The sequence below is a fragment of the Oryza sativa genome, chromosome 3, assembly GCF_034140825.1.
Source record: "Oryza sativa Japonica Group chromosome 3, ASM3414082v1".
NCBI classification, from domain to species: Eukaryota; Viridiplantae; Streptophyta; class Magnoliopsida; order Poales; family Poaceae; genus Oryza; species Oryza sativa.
The window spans coordinates 5425514-5444336 of record NC_089037.1 but is presented as its reverse complement, the minus strand read 5'-3'; the positions used below and the strand labels follow the sequence as shown (position 1 = coordinate 5444336).

At 41.9% G+C, this 18823-nt stretch overlaps 3 protein-coding genes across 6 annotated transcripts; 1 reads left to right on the top strand and 2 right to left on the bottom strand.

The window, feature by feature from the left end:
* The first annotated feature begins 112 nt into the window (after positions 1-112).
* LOC4331981 (uncharacterized) lies at positions 113-3214 on the top strand. The gene is made up of 4 exons (XM_015772541.3): positions 113-331; positions 522-798; positions 2178-2235; positions 2323-3214. Exons 1-4 carry the CDS (start codon positions 186-188, stop codon positions 2931-2933), a joined length of 1092 nt encoding a protein of 363 aa, XP_015628027.1. The 5' UTR covers positions 113-185; the 3' UTR covers positions 2934-3214.
* Positions 3215-6416: 3202 nt separating this feature from the next.
* On the bottom strand, positions 6417-15551 carry LOC107277166 (meiosis-specific protein PAIR2-like). Of its 4 annotated transcripts, XR_010740152.1 has the most exons (12): positions 15460-15551; positions 12476-15382; positions 11121-11217; positions 10958-11026; positions 10766-10874; positions 10543-10666; positions 9855-9924; positions 9740-9781; positions 9457-9585; positions 9262-9369; positions 6776-7269; positions 6417-6593 (listed from the first exon to the last, which is right to left on the bottom strand). XR_010740152.1 is itself a non-coding variant. In XM_026024362.2 (10 exons), exons 4-10 carry the CDS (start codon positions 10767-10769, stop codon positions 7231-7233), a joined length of 516 nt encoding a protein of 171 aa, XP_025880147.1. In that variant the 5' UTR covers positions 10770-10874; positions 10958-11026; positions 11121-15382; positions 15460-15551; the 3' UTR covers positions 6417-7230. The 4 variants fall into 4 exon arrangements, 1 of the variants encoding a protein (XP_025880147.1); XR_010740153.1 differs by having other exon boundaries at positions 10738-10874; positions 11121-15382; XR_010740154.1 differs by having other exon boundaries at positions 10790-10874; positions 11121-15382.
* Positions 15552-17742: 2191 nt separating this feature from the next.
* On the bottom strand, positions 17743-18790 carry LOC4331980 (uncharacterized). Its single transcript, XM_066309004.1, has 4 exons — positions 18706-18790; positions 18568-18623; positions 18319-18468; positions 17743-18237 (listed from the first exon to the last, which is right to left on the bottom strand). The coding sequence occupies exons 3-4, from the start codon at positions 18466-18468 to the stop codon at positions 17860-17862; spliced, it is 528 nt and encodes a 175-aa protein (XP_066165101.1). The 5' UTR covers positions 18568-18623; positions 18706-18790; the 3' UTR covers positions 17743-17859.
* Positions 18791-18823: the final 33 nt, after the last annotated feature.

Below are 18823 nucleotides of genomic sequence, written 5' to 3'. Positions count from 1 at the left end.
AGCCACCCGGTCCAGAGCCGCTCGCCGCTGGCGCGGTCGGGTGGTCGAGCCCGACCGGTTTCTCCGCATCTGGTTCAGGGTAAAAACCCTAGCTCGCGCACCGCAAGCGGCTAGGGAGGCTAGCCTGTGTGGGTGGAGAAGGCGGTGGGAAAGGGGAGAAGAGGAAGAAGAAGAAGAAGGCGCAAATGGCGACGGGGGAGTCGCAGCAGGCGTCTCGGCGGGAGGGGCGAGAGCGCGACGAGCACGACGCGTCTCGGCGGGAGCGGGAGCGCGACCACACGCACGGGAGGCGCCCCCACTCCTCGTCCAGGTCGCGGCGGGACGATCCCAGGTAGTACCAACCAATCCCGCAGCGAATCCCCCGCCGCTCTCTCGATCTGGTCGGGTTCCGGTTCGAGCTAGGAGAATTGGGGGTTTGGGATTTGTTGATTGCAGTGTCCAATTTGCGTTCCATACTTGTTGGACGATGCAATCTGTGCGCTTACTAACCCATTTTTTTCATCGGGGATTCCTGTTGGTAGTCCGAGGAGGAGAAGAGAGGACAGGAGGCATCATGAATCAGACAGAAGTCATCGCCACAGGAGTCGAGCTGAAGAAAGTGCTAAGGCAGTTGACCGTGACCAGAAGAGGGATAGGCCATTGCAAGATGCCGCGCAGCCCGATGATCCTTTGCGAGCGGAGACGAAGCCCCTAGATGATGCCAGAAATGGCTCTCCTGCCAGGCATGAGAGATCTCCTAGGGGAACCAAACGGTTTCCTGAATCAAGAGATGCTAGGCGGCCTCGATCGTTCTTTCAGGTTCTTGTCTTTTTCTCAAATGTGCATCAAGGGACTACACTCTTTGCTTCCAATTGTTTGGTAGCTGTTAACCGTGTGCTTGGTAGCTACTTTCAGTGTAAGCAGGATGGTTCTTGGTTCTGCAACCCTACTAGCTTTGCCGAATGTAGCATTTGTAGCTAGCTTTAGTTAAAAGCCATGAATCCATTGGTCCCAGCTGCTGGTGCTACAATGTGCAAACAATAGTGTATATGATATGTCGGGTTTCTTCTGAGAAACCATGGGAAATTGTGAAAAATGTGGTGTTTCTTGGCTCTCGAGTGCTTCATTGCGACATATTCACACAGGATACCAATGATCGAAAATGAGATATGGGTGGGAAAGAGACAAAATGGAAGTTCTAGTAGACCAAACTAGCCTGGCTTTGTATGTTTGCATACGTATGCCCAGACAGTAACAATTATAAATGCTGGTTCTACTTATATAATATCTTTCTGTTGCCCTTTTAAAAAATATGCAAGCTTGCACAATAGCCAATTCATTTAATTTCTATATTTAGTTCACATATCCAATATAGTATTGTCTAAACAAGTGATCACCACTAACTGAAATATTGGGTGTCACAAGTTACTTCCTGTGTTTGTTTGTAGAGTATGTAGCAATATGCCAATATATATATATATATATATATATATATATATATATATATATATATATATATATATATATATATATATATATATATATATATATATATATATATATATATATATATATATATATATTGTTCTTCTATTTCAATGTTACATTTTTCTTCTATTAGAGTCAAGTGTATATATTAGTTAGATCCATGGTCTGCTAGCTGTTCCTCCATATTGTGATTTAGGTTTACACAGAATGAGCTTAAACAGATGTTCTTTCCTAAGTAGTAAGTAATTCCTCTAGAAAAAGCAACAACTAATTTATCTCTAAATCATATATTTCTTTTTTGGGTAGTGGTGGTGGTAGCTAACATTGTAATTGATCTTGTATTGTTGTACTAAAACGAATTGACATCTTGATCTCCTTCTTTATACATTTTGTAGGCTGTGGGGAGTACTTTCTTGTAATATTTTCCAATTTTAAGTAGTTGCATATGATTTTGGTTAAATTTACTGTTTCCTGGGTCCTTTTTTTATTTATTATTGCAATGGCTGTCATGTTAATGTTTGTTTTCTCATAGTGTTGCGAAGTTCAAAAATATGCAGCGAGGATATTGGTTTGTTGTTATGTCTTTGGCGTCAGCTCAATATGCATGAGTAATATATACCTTGTGTTGTTGTGGGACTTTGTTTATGGCATATACCTACAAGTGCCCACTGTATTTGACAACATTAGGCTACTTATGCTTGTATGTACAGCACGATGAACGTGGCAGTGCTGGGCAAGGTGGTCGGTGCTATTACCGCCAGGCTAGTGGTGAGTTGCCTACTTGGTTTTTATGTTCTGCCCTTATTTATTTTTCAGCTTCCCTCATTTGCGTTTGCTTATTATTGTTTTTTAAAGACCGGGGAAGACAAAGGGATGAAAAGGAGCATGTTGGAGATAGAGAGAAAAACAAAGATGAAGGAAAGGCTATGCAGGATGAACAACAAAATGATGGTGAATCTACATGGAAGCATGATGGGTTCTTCCAGTTGGAGGAAGAAGCTCACCCTGCCAAAAGAAGGCCACCATTTAATGAGATGGGCATGCCACTGGAGGGGAAAGAATCTGTGCTTTCTGTTACAGAACCAGATTCAAGGTCACATAAACATGATCAAGCTGGGCCTACCTCTGCAATAGGAGAAGAAAGGAGAAATTATCACCCACGGGGATTTGATAGGCATGAGGGACCTTTCGTAAGGCCAGATGGTCAAGGTATGAGGAGGGGATTTTCTGATCACAGGAATGCTGGCCAAAGAAATGGCTATGATTCATGGGGGCGTTTTGCTGGTAGAGGAAGGGGCAGATACAGGTTTAACAACTCATATGATGGGCGAAACAGCATGCACCAGGCTGCTGGTGATCAAGCAGAAAAATGGAAGCATGACCTTTATGAACAAACAAATAGAAGCCCTACTCCTAAGACCGAAGAAGAGCAGATTGCAAAAATTGAAGCATTGTTGGCGCTGTAGCTACTGCTTGGGATTGCTTTCTGGTCATATTTGCAATGGCTAGATAGGTGATCATCTACTTGGTGTCATTGGTGTTGAATGCTGTCAGACCGTCTATCCTGATGCTGCGTCACTCAAATGCAGCTGGCTGAATTTTGGGGTTGACAATGTTTTCTTCTTCCATTTAAGAAAATGTGCCTGATATTCTCGGTTTACTTGATGTAGGATCCATGAACTAAGAACAAGAGTAAACAATTTGCCTCCCATTAAAATGCCTATCGAAGGCCGAAGTGTTCTTGTAAGATGATGTCTACTCAAATTTTGTGTTTGTTCTGGCTGCTTGTTCTAGACAGATGCTTTGGCACGGCTGGTCGCTATACACCTGCTAATTCCGTAACGGAATCATGAATTAATAACCCTCCTCCTCCTACCCACACAGGTTTTCTCCCTTTTTAACCCTCCTACCCATACAGGTTTTCTCCCTTTTTTGGATTTTTGCTGGCACGTTACTTTGTATGGAGCAGTGCTCCTGGATTGGGCGAGGGGAACCGGCTCCTGCATAACGTTGTTCCTCTTGCGAACACGGTCCCCTCGTGTCCGGTTTTATCAACTGGGTATGAGTGGCAAGGCCAACCGGCTCCCCTTGCGAACACGGTCCCCTCGTGTCCGGTTTTGTCAACTGGGTATGAGTGGCAAGGGCAACCGGCTCCCCTTGCGAACACGGTCCCCTCGTGTCTGGTTTTATCAACTGGGTATGAGTGGCAAGGGCAACCGGCTCCCCTTGCGAACACGGTCCCCTCGTGTCCGGTTTTGTCAACTGGGTATGAGTGGCAAGGGCAACCGGCTCCTGCATGACGTTGTTTCCCTTGCGAACACGGTCCCCTCATGTCCGGTTTTGTCAACTAGGTATGGGCGATGAGGGTATACATGTAGGACACGCAACTCCTACACGTTTTTCATAAACGCCCCTAATACTTGTGGGCGGTGAGGGCAGTTTATCAGTTATCTCACCTTAAGCTTTACTCTCTTCGTCCAAAAAAAAAAAAGACAAACTCTAGGCTCTAGCTCCAGATACATAGCGAGAGTTTGCCTTCTCTTTTTTTTTTTTTTTGACTGAGAAAGTACGTTTGTCTCTGATTTTACCAGATTCGGACTCCTGTATGGCTCCGAATCGTCAGTCAGTCTGTGGGTAGTAGGGGATCAGGTTTCCGTTATACCTCGCGCACGCTTGTTGGAGTCCTGCTTGGGTCCCTTATCCACCGTGGAAGCTCCCTGCTCGCTCTGCATGGACAAGTTTTGCTGCGGCTCCGGAAGCTCCCGGGTGCGGGTGAGGTCAGATCCGACGGACTGGAGGCAACCCATCGTTGAGCCATCTCTCATTTCATGGCCTATAAAGAGAGACATTGGACAATGTCATGTTAGTACTATAGCAGAGACAGATGCCAAGTCCATGGAGATGAGGATTATTGTTGCCATTACCACTCAGGTGGTCTTTGCGCTCAGGCTCGCCAGCTTCAGCATTGGTATCAATGGCCTAAATGATGAAGCAGAGTTTCAGATTAACCATGAATAAAATGACTGTTGTGGAATGGACAGAATTAGTAGATAAATATTTGGTGCTGTTAGAAATGATTATGGGGCTTGTTTGGTTCTTTACCCTACCAATTCATTGGTAGTGCCAAAAGTCTAGGCCAATTTTGGCACTATCAAAATATTGGTAGGGTAAAATTATTTAGCTAACATTTGGATTGCTACCAATTTAAAGCCAAATTCTTATAGCATAGTGAAGAAACTTCTAGAATATGACCTAATATTTTAGGGGCACTACCAAATATTTGGTCACAATCCAAACTAACACACAAACTATTCAATTTGCCAATAAATTGGTAGGGTATGCTTTTGGCATCAAACCAAAACGGCCAATGGTACCATTTGTTCAGCTATATCGATTTCCAGAATCCTTTTTATCTCAAGGAGCTTTCTGTTGGTGACTTCAGAATGAATGACAACTTTGCCTGTAAAATAGAGTGACATATGCCATAAGATGGTAGTGCACAGTAGTAGTGAATCAGTCATTTGCTCAAAGATTAGTATTAGTTCTATTAGCACAATACATGGCGACAACGGTCAATCTGAAAATATAAGAGTGAGGTATCTGAAGTTCCTAAAATCATTAGTTTTCATCTAAAGTAGCAACAGTTTCAGTATATGTATATTGTTCAAGAGAAGTTGTTGACAGTTCTTCATATAATAAGTGAACATGACAAAAGGTAATCACTTGAGTTCCAGTTGCACAATCCATGTAGAAAATAACACTCAGTTGGCAGGTTGATTCAGTTATCTACTTTCACAGTTGTAACAGAATTGAGCAAACAATACATAACTTGCTCCTGGCTAACAGACTAAACCAGAAAGTAAATAATGTACCATAGAGTTCGAGAGGCTAGAGATTAGGTGTTACCTAGTCTTCGGTTGGCTGAATTCTTGACATATCCGTCTTGCACCATTTTTTTCAATTAACTTACAAACCATGTTCTGGCTGGCCTCCCCATCTAGCTTGCCATGAAGCTTGCCTACTGACACGTAATCCATTGGAAGTGCATGGTACAGTGCCTGTAGCAACGATATTTATGAGGAGAAATGACATGATGACCTTCATATTGCCAAGGGTAAGCGACAGAGATACACCTTCATATACATGAGATCACCATTGCTATTTTTAGTTCCTTCGAGAAAGGCCCGGGGTCTTCCCAGCTAGCAACGCAAGCTGCGAGCTAGCCCGTCCGGGTTCAAGCCACACCCCCTCCTTAATTCAAAATCAATCTAGTCCTTCCTAAATTGGTCCCATTTTTAGTTCCTTCAGTAGGTGAGACATTTTGCATGATGACCTCTTTCTTTATGTGGTGTTGTAGGATCAGCAATCTGAAACCACTCTATGATTTTAGTGATGGACAGCAGGGGTGGAGGCAAGCCTAGGACAGCTTGGGCTTAAGCCCTAGGCTTGCCTCCATAAACTTGCCTAAATCCTTTTAAATCACCATGTATTTTTTTTGAGAAAGCCAATATGAGCTCTACTTAAGCTTTAGGCGTAGAAAATTTCTGGCTCCGTCACTAATAGACAGTACAATATGCCACAGGGTAAAATTAAAATAAAGCACATGACAAAAAAATGTTTGGTTGACCTTATTAACAGAATAACTATCATTTTTTGCCCTGGATAATAAACCGTCTTTAAGTAACCTCTCCATAATATCTGAAAAGTGAGTCATTAGTCAAGTATTTCAAGGATTTAGTGAGAGCGAAGAAAGAATGCCTGGCAAGCACACATAAGTTTTTCCCAGCATTACCTTCAGCCATTTCTTGCAAAGCATTCAACAAGACAGTGTTAACAGCCGGCCATACAGTTTATATTATATCAAGATACTGTTTGATTTATAAACATTGTTGACCTAAAAGTTGGTAAAAGTTTGTGACCTGCTTGTAAGTCTAGCACAAAACAGTAAATAAACTCTAAACCGCAATTTTATTATAGAAATGAAATAGCAGTAGGCATTACAATTGATATGTCAGGGAAATTAATAAGGACGTCCGAAACCTCAAGACTTTCAGTGTCTCTTGAGCATATCCACTCTCTTAATTGAGCTGTTAGCTCTTCCTCATGAGCAGGATCTTGAGTTTCATCTGCAAACATAAAAAGTCAGAGAAATGTATGAAATTTTCATGTACTACCGTCGAGAGTGAGGTTCTTCATATGGATTGCCCTTAAGGACCGGTGCCTAACGGCGGACAATCTCGCAAAACGTGGATGGCCTCACGGCGACCTCTGCTCACTTTGCCAAAGGGACAGCGAAGACTGCCATTACCTGTTTGTCGTCTGCCCTTTCACGGATGCAGTTTGGCAAATCCTCAGAAGCTGGATGAATGTGAGTTTCTCTACGCCTGGCGAGAAAACCCTGCACCTGTCTGACAGGTGGCTGCAGGAGAGGCTCTGTTGTCGGCTGCGCTACAGGAACAATTTTGATAGCCTATTATTCTTGGTTTGTTGGTTTCTTTGGAAGGAAAGGAATGCTAGAATTTTCGATCAATGCTTCAAGCCTGCTGTTACAATAGCCGATGACATCAAAGAGGAGTTCATCTGCTGGAAGAAAGCGGGGATAGTTGCAGAAATTAGAGAGTAGTCGGCTTCTTATTTCGGTTCAGAGCGACCCTTCCTCTGGTTACTCTGCCCTCCTCTCCCTTCCTGGGGATAAGCCCTTGGCTTGTTCCCGCTCGGCTCTCTTAGCCAATGTAAACCAACTTTGTATTTGCTCTTTTCTTCTCAAATTTTAATGAAATTGGTTGGCCTCCTTCGGCTGACCTGGCAAAAAATTTTCATGTACTACAAAGTCAGAGAATGTCGAACATGTATTGCACACTTCATAAAAAATTAAATGAGCATCCAAACATTTGAATAACTTAATAATGTTAATGACCAAATTTGGTAATCCAAGGATCGGAGATAAAGAAGAAATCGAGATGGAATTCGAGATGGAAATCGTCCCGGAAACAAAGTGAGAATCGGCTGAAGTCCGAATCGGCTACGACTGAGATCGGCAGAGTTAGAGTCGGACGGGATTAGCCGATTGAATCGAATCTGACAATATGACACGGCATATGTTGTCGGGTTAGGTTGACGTGCTTCATGATGATTGCCACGCATGGATAGAGTCCTGAGAAAACAATTGTATCTATTAATTAAGATATTTTATATAATTTCCTTAGAGATATGTTTGGGCAAAAGTCTGCCGCAAAGACTTATGGTATCTTAGAGTTTGTTAGAGATAAGAGTCGTGTCCGATATGGACATATTTTGTAATTTTCGGGTATAAATAGACCCGAGCCCCATGTAATCAAACTAACACACGTTCAATACAATCTCGGCGCATCGCCACTCTTTTTACTTTCGTTTTGTTTCGACGAGTTCTTGCTTTCGGGTTGAGCTGCATCGGTTTCGATCTTCAACTAGAGGTAAAACCTGTTATGGCGGCTTGCGTTCTCGGGATTAGTGCTTCCATCTTTATGATACTCTAATCTTGTTTATGTAATTCGTCGAGTTATCATATATCTTACATAATCTCCGGCAATATCATTATCTAACCTCTAGTCGGCTAACATCTGTTAATAGAAAGCAGCCGATTAGGTTAAATATTGACGTTGACTTAGATTATATAAGATATCTACCACTCTATGACACATCCAACGGCTTGATTGTCTATATATTGTTTCTCTTTTCATACTTATAGCTGCATCAGTTGAGTTTGATCTTATGAAGTCGTGATTAGAATCTCAATCTCTAGCCTGTTTTTGGTTGCCGATTAGGGTAGTATCGGGGTTTCAGCCGATCTCACCTGATTTAGCTTTATATTTCATGTGCTTAATTGATATGTTAGATCTGCCCTTTATGTTAAGATTTCATTACAATAAAGTATGTTAGGCTCCTGTTTGATGTATTTTACTTGTCTTAATATCTTAATATAGAGTGGTGTCGGAGTATTAGCCGATACATGCTAGATCTATCTGATCGGCTATGCTATGAACATGTATAGTTTTGTTGTTAATATATATTTCGATCTAAGTGATTTATACTGTCTCGGCATGGCGACCGATCTATCCCAATCACTTGATTTAAGTATATATCGACATGAGGATTATATATTGTTAATATCTACAGCCGATCGAGTAGATTTAGTTCTTTCTCATTTAGTCATGACTGCCGATCGATGCATATATGACATCGGCTCAAAGATAAATGATATGTCATCGGCACTTAGCCGATCGGCTATCGTTTATGAATTTAACCGCGGTTTCTTTGTATTTGTTTCTTGTTGATTGTAGGATCAAATCAACTGGCACGCTCGCATACCCAAAGGCAAGTTTTGAACCTGCACTGGAGTTAAGCAGATCTCCCAGGCCTCGTGTTTTTACATCAACAAATAGTTGACATAAAATTCATTTGTATGGAAAAGAAAGCACAGATGAAGCTCTCAGATCAAATTAACTGACCATCTGAGATTGTACTATTTTGACCTTTGCAATTCCCATCTATTTTGATAAGTATGTTAGCACCAACAACAGAAAATACAACAAGAATACAAACAAAGAAACTTTACCATTTGGAGCAACAATGTAACACTCAGACGGGCGAACCTAATAGAATTAGCGATTCAGTCTATACTATTAGGTAAAAAGAAAACAAAAATATGCATATACATCGATGTGTGCATAAAAAGGTAGCATCACAGCACACTAAGGATCAAACTAAGAGAATCTCACTAACAAAAATGCTCAATTATATGGTCTCTTAGGTCACCTCATTGTCAGAAAAATCATTATCTTGGTCAGACTCATTATCCAAGCTCATATTATCATCTTCACTGTTGACATTGTTATCATCGCAAGGGTCAAGGACACTCTTGACCTGCATAAAGAGTATCAATGGGTTTAATTAAATAAACAGAGAGGGTTTTTTCTGGTCCAAACGACTGCTATCTCCATAATACACTACCTTCAAAGCTAACACGAGATGCTTGCTATTGACATTTCCAACTTCCATCTTCAAGGGGTTCTTGTTCCATATATTAATGGCCTCGTTGTTAGCACAACACTTAAAAAAGGGTGGCTCATAATCTTCAGGCTGCAAATAGGATAGTAAATTAACTGTTTTAGATTCCACAAACAAAGTTCTATAGAACAGAAAAGGTTGAATCCTTCACTTGTTCAGAGCAAAAATAATTATCTATTATGGCGGCTTGAAGTTTCAGTAAATAACAAGAAAGTCCTGCACTCACTGTGACATCATCGTAGTATAGCAGCTTCATTAGAATGGTCCTCTGAGGACAAATACAGGATATCATTAGGTAAGTTCAATCCATTGTAACAAATCTATAGAGTGCAAAAAATTACCTCCTCTGGAATTTGGTCCAAGGTCCTCATAAGTGAAACCAGTGTTCTTATCATCTTACAAGCAGAGCTCCTGATTAGGAACCATATGGCCATGTCAGGATATCAGCAGTGACTAGTAAAAGCTTACAATAATTACTTTGCAATTGCCATACACATATAAAAATCAATAAACAACCATTAATGAGCTTATCAGAAGGATATATGATGGCACTAAACTGAAACCATACCTTCAGAACTAGAATTCTGCAAGTTATGGAAGAAAACTAAGAACAACTTGCCTTGCAGCCCCAGGTTTCAACAGAAAAGTTGGACTCAGAATTATAAGCCCAACTATGTTTTTAAAAAGGATTTGCATCATTTATTGCTACCTCACAGTCCCTATGTACCTAAATTTTCAAAGTTACTGGAATCTATGTACCTCAATTTTTCACCACATTCCTTACATAAAAAAAGAAAATCTGAACTCCTTTTAGTCATCAATTTGTTCCATCTTTGAAATCATAAAATTTTAAATTCTTTTTATGTTGAGACTGCAACTTCATTAAACAAACAGTCCCCAAAATTTATAATGCTAAGCAACATGAAAAACTAACCATTAAATCGTAGCATTTAGCTAAGCAGCATGGATAACTATAACTAGAGATCTAGAATGAATCATAGCCTTTAAAAGGGATATGTATGAGAGAACCTCATCTGATCAGGAGTGACTTCTGCTGCATTTGGCTTAAATGTAGCACTGTTTTTCTTGCTCTCTGTGCGGCTCAAGTTTATTGCAACTTCATCACCGCTCATGTTGGGGTAGCTAAATGAGACTGCAGGGGAGTTTGGCACAGAATAAGAAAATGTTTGACATATGACCCACAATCACCGATGTAAAACCAACTTTGTATGCTAGAAGTTAGCCATATTACACATGGTGATAATCACATGCGTACTCCTCAATCATTGGGCCTTCCTCCTTCTCACATATGCAGAAGAGAAGGGTCTTGAGATATTTCTTTTGTAGTGCGTCATAGACACCTAAAATTTATTACAAATATGGATTAAATGAACATATTGGAAAATTAAAAAGATTTCAGACATAAAACAGGGCATATTTTCACCTTTTTCCATCCAATTAATCAACCTCCTCGACGCAGCATCCATGGGAATTAGCTTCTTAATCTTCATCTCTGCAATAAATAAAAGGGTGTTTCAGCTAATAAATATCATATCATCTGAGGAATTTGGTACTATAAAAGGGTTAGGGACTACAGATAATGTGACCTTGTGCCGGAACCGACTTATCATTGAAGTACTTCTCAGGGAATAGACCTCTGATGTAGCTGATGTTGTATCTAGCAATACGGAGCAAATTCCTTGTCTGTTTGGTCAAAATATCACCATGTTATCAGTTATCACTATAGCATTCTGCCATACATAACTCAAAGAGTTCAGTATTCAATGTAATAGCAATAGAAGGGCAATAAAATCATCACAAATTGGATTACTGATTAACAAGTTTAGGCCTTATTCCATCCTGATCCATCCCCAGGGATGGACTGAAATTTTAGTTCAATTTCCTAGCCCATCCTGGAGGATGGCCGAGGGTTTTGGGCTTGCCAAACAAGGTGAGGCACAAAAGTTCACCAAACAACAAATGAGACACGCTTTTCAATACTTTAGCTCAGGTTGAATCAAATAGGGTACCAGTCTCATTCAAACACACACATCTAAAGTACCTGAAAATACTAAAGTTTTTCACCATGAGAAGTACTTCCCTGAGAACCATTGGATCCTTCAATTGATAAAACCTCCTAGAGACCCTTCAAGAAACTTCTATTTATTTCTAGTCCTTGTTTTTGTTGAAGTGAATTTCCTGCAATGAGTTGTCTCATACATATCTACTTTCTCATGCCTATAGAGAAGAGTTGAGAAATCCTCCTTGGCTTTGGGCTGAAGGGTTTTTGGTTGGCAACAATGCACAAACAAACAAACTACACTAATTGTGATGACTCTGGATTTTTTACTACACTTCATAAGAAAATTGTGCATTTTTATTTTGGGATGTTTATTATGCTATCTTCTTGAAATACTCAGAGGTCAAATGATCTTTGAGCAATTTGTGTTGGTTTCAAATCATGGACTAGATTGCCGTTTAGTTTGCTACTGTCTATTGCATTAGGTTTGACTATTTTATGCCTTTTGCATCATATCGCTGAGTAAACATTCTCATCTTTTGATGGTATACGGTAAGAGGTTGATCCTAGACATAATATTTAAACCTTCAGTTAAAATATAGCTTGAGCTGAATCTATAGTTCTAACTAATAGTTTATCAAGTTGTATGATTTTGTAAAAGAAAAAAAATTAAAATTAAGTATAATTGTGCATTACGGGCACCCAAAGTCGTGCAACGCACGACTAAGTGGCTAGTTTGTAATAAATTTCTTACAAATGCATAAATGAACATGGACCATACGATATATTGCACCTACTATGCACTTGCAGTTATGGGATCCTAAGCAAACATTCTAGGCAAAGTGCAGCTGACCATGTGAGCAAACAAGTACTAGAAAAGACAAAGAAAAACATTATCTGATTGGATATAAACCAACTGGTCTTTGAAAGTACAAGAGGTACCAAAATTTGGTGATCAGCCAGTAGTCCTACAACTCATGTGGCAAAGCCAATGTCCAGTTATTAAACCGAGTATCTGACAAAACGGATGTTAAAATAGGAGGCGAGTGAGGGGTAGTCTAAAAATCATGCCAGGAGAGGTTTAATAAGCTGGCATATAATTCCTAAAGGCATATTCCAAATTCAAATGGAGCTTTTCTTATCACAAACTAGTGCAGGATTAAGCAAATGTCTGTTCAAACCCAAAGTAGTGTATTGGAAACATTTAAAAAAACAGAAGAAAAATTGGGTCATAGAACTATCAGAACAGGAAATCTGGGAATAACCAAACCAATACGTGTGGTGTCTCAATTCCACATCCAAGCAACAAGTTTGAAAAGAGAAACTAAAGTTACTCATGGAATCTGCTGCTGCCAAAAAACCTCTGAAGAGATACCAAAAGCAAGCACAGCAAGAATTCAGCGAACTGAAAAATTGGGTCATAGCTAAATTTGTTTGGTGTTCTGTAATTGAAGTAATTGAGGGGGTTTTAATTCCAACAAACTTTTGGGATAGTCTAAAAGCTGTCAAAGAAAAACTGGGGGTGAATTTAGGTCTTTTCCTTTGTGCCAGTCTTTGCTGGGGTTTGCGGCTTGTGAGAAATGACTTAGTATTTGAAAATAAATTGGTTAAATCACCTTTGCAGGTGGTTTTCAAGTCAATCTCATTGATGCAGAGATGGAAGGTGCTGCTAAGAGAAAAAGATCACGAGGCTTTGAACGCACTGCTTGAGAAGCTGAAGAGTAAGATGGAGGCTCTGCGTCCTGTGGATGTTTTGCCGGACAATGTTATTGCCTGAGTTAGGTGCTGCTGTTGGTGGGGCTGTAGTTTTTTAGATCTGCTCTATAGTCTCCGGGTGCTGTTAAGTTTCAGTTGCTGTTGGTTTTGGGTGTTTTAAGCTAGCGCGTGATGGGTACTGGTAGCCCCAGTTTCTCTGTTTTCTGTTTTCCAATCTTTTTTCCTGTAAGCAGACTGTATGTTTTGGCTTTCTCCCAAAAGCCTGGTAATCAATTTGTCTGTTATAAAAAAAAGAATATTTTTTAGACGCTTATAACAATACGATTCAAAACGACTGGAAGTAGAAACTCTTCGCAAGGCTATGGAAGCAAGGAAAAAGCCTTATTAGGCCCTGCCAATTTGATAGACTCCGTGAACCGCATCTACGCACAAATCAATAAAGGAAAAGCTATACATACAAACTTTTTTCTTACTAAATTATTACTAACACTCATGTGTCATACTATGAGTGTATCTAGATTTTTTATAACTTCTATCTACTTAAATCACACGGTTGAGATAATTGTTAGTAAAAGTTTAGTAAGAAAAATTTAGTGCGTGTAGCAGTGCTCATCAATAAATCATCAGGCCAATGCTCGTGGGTTTCACAACGAAACAAAAACGAAACGGGGTTATCAAACTAGTGAATGTCTCCTCGAAATCCCAACCAAAGTAAGCAACGTTTGTTCAAAACCCAAACAACAACTGGAAACATTTGAAAAAACTGACTCATACAACTGTCAGAAATGGAAATCCTGAGAAACCAGGCCAATACGCGTGGTGTCTCGACTACATGTTCAAAGCAAGCATTTCGGAAGCAAAATGAAGTTACTCCCTGAACCTGCTGCTCCCAAAAACTTTAGAAGAGATACCAAACGCACATGAGAGTTCAACGAACTGAACAATTCCTAGATGCTTCTGGCGAAACAGTTCGAAACAACACGACTGGAACTCGAAATTCTTCGCAAGGATATCGAAGCCAGGGGAAAAAAAACTTCCAATCCTGCCAATTTGATCAACTACGCAGACCGCGGAGACTATGCGCCTACTTTTCCAGCACGATGATCTACGCACAAATCATCAGGCCGATGCCTGTGGCTTTCACAACGAAACCAAATCGAAACGCGATTATCAAACCAGCGAATGCCTCCTTGAAATCCCAACCAAATCACCACGCGAGTAGCAAAACAAAGCGATGTGATCCGTTCAACAAAATTCATGCAGAGAATCGCACAAACCAGTAGAAATTCCGCTCAAAATATCCGCGAAATTGAGCAAACAAACCAGAGATTTTTCACGAGAACAGATTAGGTGCCTCAAATCAGAGAAACAAAACTCACATCGATCAAGCAGCACGGAGAAAAACCACACAATCATCATCCAGTGCGAAACCGAAACGGCCCAACAGTTACGCATTCAAGAGACAATGCTACACGGGGAAACTAGAAACCAACTCAAATCTGAGATACCCAGAAGCTTTTGAACTGGCTCAACTATAACCATTTGGTATTGAACGGGCGGAGAGCACCAGAGAAAGTGAAACAAAAATCCCAGGACTCATGCTCCAAAACATGCCTAAATCCGCACGAGAAATCGGTTAAAATCAGCAAAATGTCAATGAAATCCACCCAAAAACACTCGCAAAGTGAGACGCTACTGATGCTTCGCACTGGCCCAACTAGCACCATTTGGTAGTGAGCGGACGGAGACGGAGACTACTAGAGAAAGTGAAAAACCCCAAACCCCACGATTATCTCCAAACACGCCAAAATCCGCACGAGAAATCGGTTAAAATCAACAAAGCATAAGCGAAATCCGCACAAAAGCACTCGCAAAGTGCGCGGGGGATCCGACACGCGTGATCACAAACACTCGAATCAAACCCAAATCGGACGCCAGCTACTGCAAACACCACACGAGCGATCAAATCCACAGCAAAAGAAAAAAAACTCGATCGGGTGAACAGATCCGATGGCCGGCTTGAACCACTAAGTCGCACGGGAATCCAACAGGAGATGGGCGAGGAAAAAAACTCATCAGAAGCAGCGAATCCTGCTCCGTGATGTCCGCCTCCTTCGTGTTCTGAGCCATCACCTGCATCGCAATCACCCGCTCCGATCAGCACGCACGCATACCAGCAATCGCAACGCGAAATAGAGGCGACAAGCAACCATTTCGTCTCTCGCGCGTGTACGCGGGCGGAGGGGGGAGGGGAGAGGGAGAGTGTAGTAACTGTACTAGTTGGAGTACTAGTTACCCGAATGATTTTGTTTTGATGAGGAAATTAACTTGTGATAGTCGTTAAGTTTAATTGCGCACTGGCACATCAACGTGCTAATGGCAGAAGACAATTTTCCTGCACAAGCTTAAGCCTACAGCTATAAATAGACGTACCCCTCTCCCCCTCCCTCTCATCATCTCCCACCTCGCCTCTGCCTCCCACCATCCACGCTGCCCGTCCCACCTGGGACGCAGGGCGTCTCCACCACGCGCCACCCTGCTCGCGTCCCCGACCATCACCACGCCACCCCGTCTCCCTCCTCCCACCACTCTCCACCGCCGCGCGACGCCGTCTCCGCCGCGCCGCGCCGTCTCCGCCGCGCCACGCCGTCTCCGCCGCACGCCGTGCCCGCCGCGCCGCGCCACGCCACGCCGTCTCCGCCGCGCCACGGTGCCCGCCGCGCCACGCCGACGCCATGGTGCGGATGAAAGCGAAACTCGTCTACAACATGGACGAGCTGCGGACTATGGTGCGGGACGCGGTTGGGCAGCGCCACGTCGACGTACGCTCCCTCGAGGCACTTCGAGACGCGCCCGCCGTATTCGACATCCTCCATGACTTGTCATCGACCGCCGGCTACGGGTGGAAAGTACGGAACATCCAGCCCATGAGCGATCTCTCCGAGCTCGTTGGGTTACTCCAACTGATGAAGTGGGTGAACATTCCCCAGTTGCTGATTCACCTCTGCAACCTCGATCAACGCCGAGAGATGCTACTGGCGTTAGAGGGGTTCCAGGTCAGGGGATCACTCTCCGTGCAGGTACTCGCTCAAGACCTGATCGACCGAGTTCCTGCCTCAAATCCTCGTGCGCATTGGTCGAGGGAGATGTCTGCGACCACTCTCAAGTCCAGGCTGGAGGAAGCAACTGCCACCGCGGTGAACACCCTTCTTAACAATTCGATCCGCGCCGAGACACTTGCTCGCCAGGGAGGAGGCACCGTGATGGCACGAGTTCGTGAGCTTCGGCGACTCCTGCGCCAAATTTCCAACGCAGTTCTCGCCGCGGACCATCTGCCACCTACAATAGGATCAGACTTGGAGCAAGCGATCGCCCTCATCAGAAACATCCTCCAGCTCCCGGTTCAAGTCCGTGAGGCTAGACGGCGAGGGCGCCGAGAATCCCCCAGCCCCATCCCCTCCACCTCCCGGTTCAAGTACGTACGTCTCATTCAGTTCACGCCAATTGCCTCTCGCCTCTCGATCGTAGGCTCTCGATCCCTGTCTGGCATTCAGTTTACTCCTCTGGATCGCAGTTTTTTTTATCCCTCTCAGTTTACTCCTCTATGTAGAGGCTCTCGATCCCTCTCTGGCATTCACTTTACTCCTCTGGATCGTAGTTTTTCTGTTGAGTTTTGCTTCCCATGCAATATCTGTTCATAAATAAATTGGTGTGGCATTTTGAGATACAATATCTGTTCATAAAAAAATCGGTGTGACATTTCGAGATGCAATATTTGTTCATAAAGTGTGTGTTAGTGCAAAATTTGAGATGCAATATTTGTTCATAAATTTTGGTGTGGCCTTTTAAGATGTGTCTGTTCATAACACTCCATGCATCTGTTCGTGTTATTAATATGGTGTATCTGTTCGTGTTATTAATATGGTGTGGCTTTGTGAGATTTGGCGTGTTTTGAGATAGATATCTATTCATAACACTATTAATATGGTGTGGCTTGTGAAATTTGGCGTGTTTTGAGATAGATATCTATTCATAACACTCGGCTTTGAGATGTATCTGTTCATAAACTGTTATTAATATCACTCGCGCTTTGAGATGTATCTGTTCATAAACTGTTATTAATATGATGTGGCTTGTTAATTTGGTGATAATTTTTTATTAATATGATGTGGCTTGTTAATCTGGTGAAAATTTGGTGTAGCGTTTTGAGATGTATCTGAGTGTTATTAATATGATGTAGCTTGTTAATTTGGTGTGGCGTTTTAAGATGCAATATCTGTTCATAAAATTTGGTAATGTCAGTAGTCTAAAACTCTAGATTGTTGATTGATACAATATAAGCATTGTGCAGCATCTCAGATTGGTTCTGTGAAGAAGACACTTCTTCTCATTCCATGAAGAGTCAAATTAATCACGCGACTTCACATAAGAATAATTGTAAAGTACGTTGAGATCCTTTTCACTGAATTGGGAAAAAAGAGATCGAACAGATGTGACTCATAATTCAATTGGATGTGACTCGTAATTCAGTTGTGTGAAGACAGAAAACATGATCAGTTAAAAAACTCCATAATCATCTACATAGGAATTATGTTAGGAAAAAAATAGAACTAAGATTCAGCAACATGGCAACGGTTGCAAGGTTTCACAACATTTAGCATGACAGTGGAGGGAACTTTTGGCTCGATGTAAGTTTCAATTGCCAAAACTGCTTTCTTGGCTTCGGTGAGCATATCCTTACCCATATGGAAGCATTTGTCGTGTTTGCCTGTAGAACAGCTAAAAACATCACGAGTAGTATCCAGTTTAAGGTGCTTAAGCGACGTTGTATTGTCAAGAATATGACATGTTAGCTCGATCAAGCTCTTTGTATAGCAAAAGCCAATAATCTCCACGCTCTGGAGGTTGTCATGACGGTGTTCTAGCATTTGCCTCATATGTGACATATCTCCAATAATCAATTCATTCTCCATTCGGTCCTGTGATATCTAGAGATGAAAAGCCAATATACTTGAAATTGATGGTTGTCACCAGTCACTGATAAGTTTGCAGAGTGAAAATTAGCTTACCTCTAGACAAAAAGTCTCCAAGGAAGGAGAAGCGTCAAGAAAAGAAATCAGAGAGAAATAATCATAGGCTGGGGAAAGTCTCCAAGCAAGATCAATAGTCAAGCACTTGAGATAGAAAAATTTGCTAGGCAACATTGGTGTATCAACCATCTGCATAAAGAAAATCAGACTGATGACATTTTTCGAAGGTGCAAGTATTGTTATATAAACATAAGCACGTCCATAATCATTTCATGTTTGTGGATATACCTCGTGATCCGAGCAAATGGTGAGAATTTCAAGATTTGGCACATTGGATGGAAGCTCTGCACGAGCATAATAGACGGCACTAGGATAGTCCAAGGATAGTGTTTTCATTTGCAATGATTCACCAAGCAAGAGCCGTACCTGCCTAGCTCCAAGGTCAAAACTGCAAAGATTTGGAGCCTTATTCTCTATGGCTTGCAGCATTCTGCATTCAAACACTTCCAGGTGGCTAAGGCGTTGCAACAGGCAAGGTATCTTC

Excerpts from the sequence above, each read along its gene's own strand:
- LOC4331981 (XM_015772541.3), top strand. The coding sequence starts at position 186 with ATGGCGACGGGGGAGTCGCAGCAGGCGTCTCGGCGGGAGGGGCGAGAG. Across the intron at positions 799-2,177 it reads GGCCTCGATCGTTCTTTCAG|CACGATGAACGTGGCAGTGC; the intron begins GTTCTTGTCTTT and ends TTGTATGTACAG. Across the intron at positions 2,236-2,322 it reads CTATTACCGCCAGGCTAGTG|ACCGGGGAAGACAAAGGGAT; the intron begins GTGAGTTGCCTA and ends TGTTTTTTAAAG.
- LOC4331980 (XM_066309004.1), bottom strand. The coding sequence starts at position 18,468 with ATGGTTGATACACCAATGTTGCCTAGCAAATTTTTCTATCTCAAGTGC. Across the intron at positions 18,238-18,318 it reads TGGAGACTTTTTGTCTAGAG|ATATCACAGGACCGAATGGA; the intron begins GTAAGCTAATTT and ends TTTCATCTCTAG.
- LOC107277166 (XM_026024362.2), bottom strand. Across the intron at positions 9,370-9,456 it reads ATCTCGTGTTAGCTTTGAAG|GTCAAGAGTGTCCTTGACCC; the intron begins GTAGTGTATTAT and ends CTCTTTATGCAG. Across the intron at positions 7,270-9,261 it reads ATGATTTTTCTGACAATGAG|GTCAGCCGAAGGAGGCCAAC; the intron begins GTGACCTAAGAG and ends ATTTTTTGCCAG.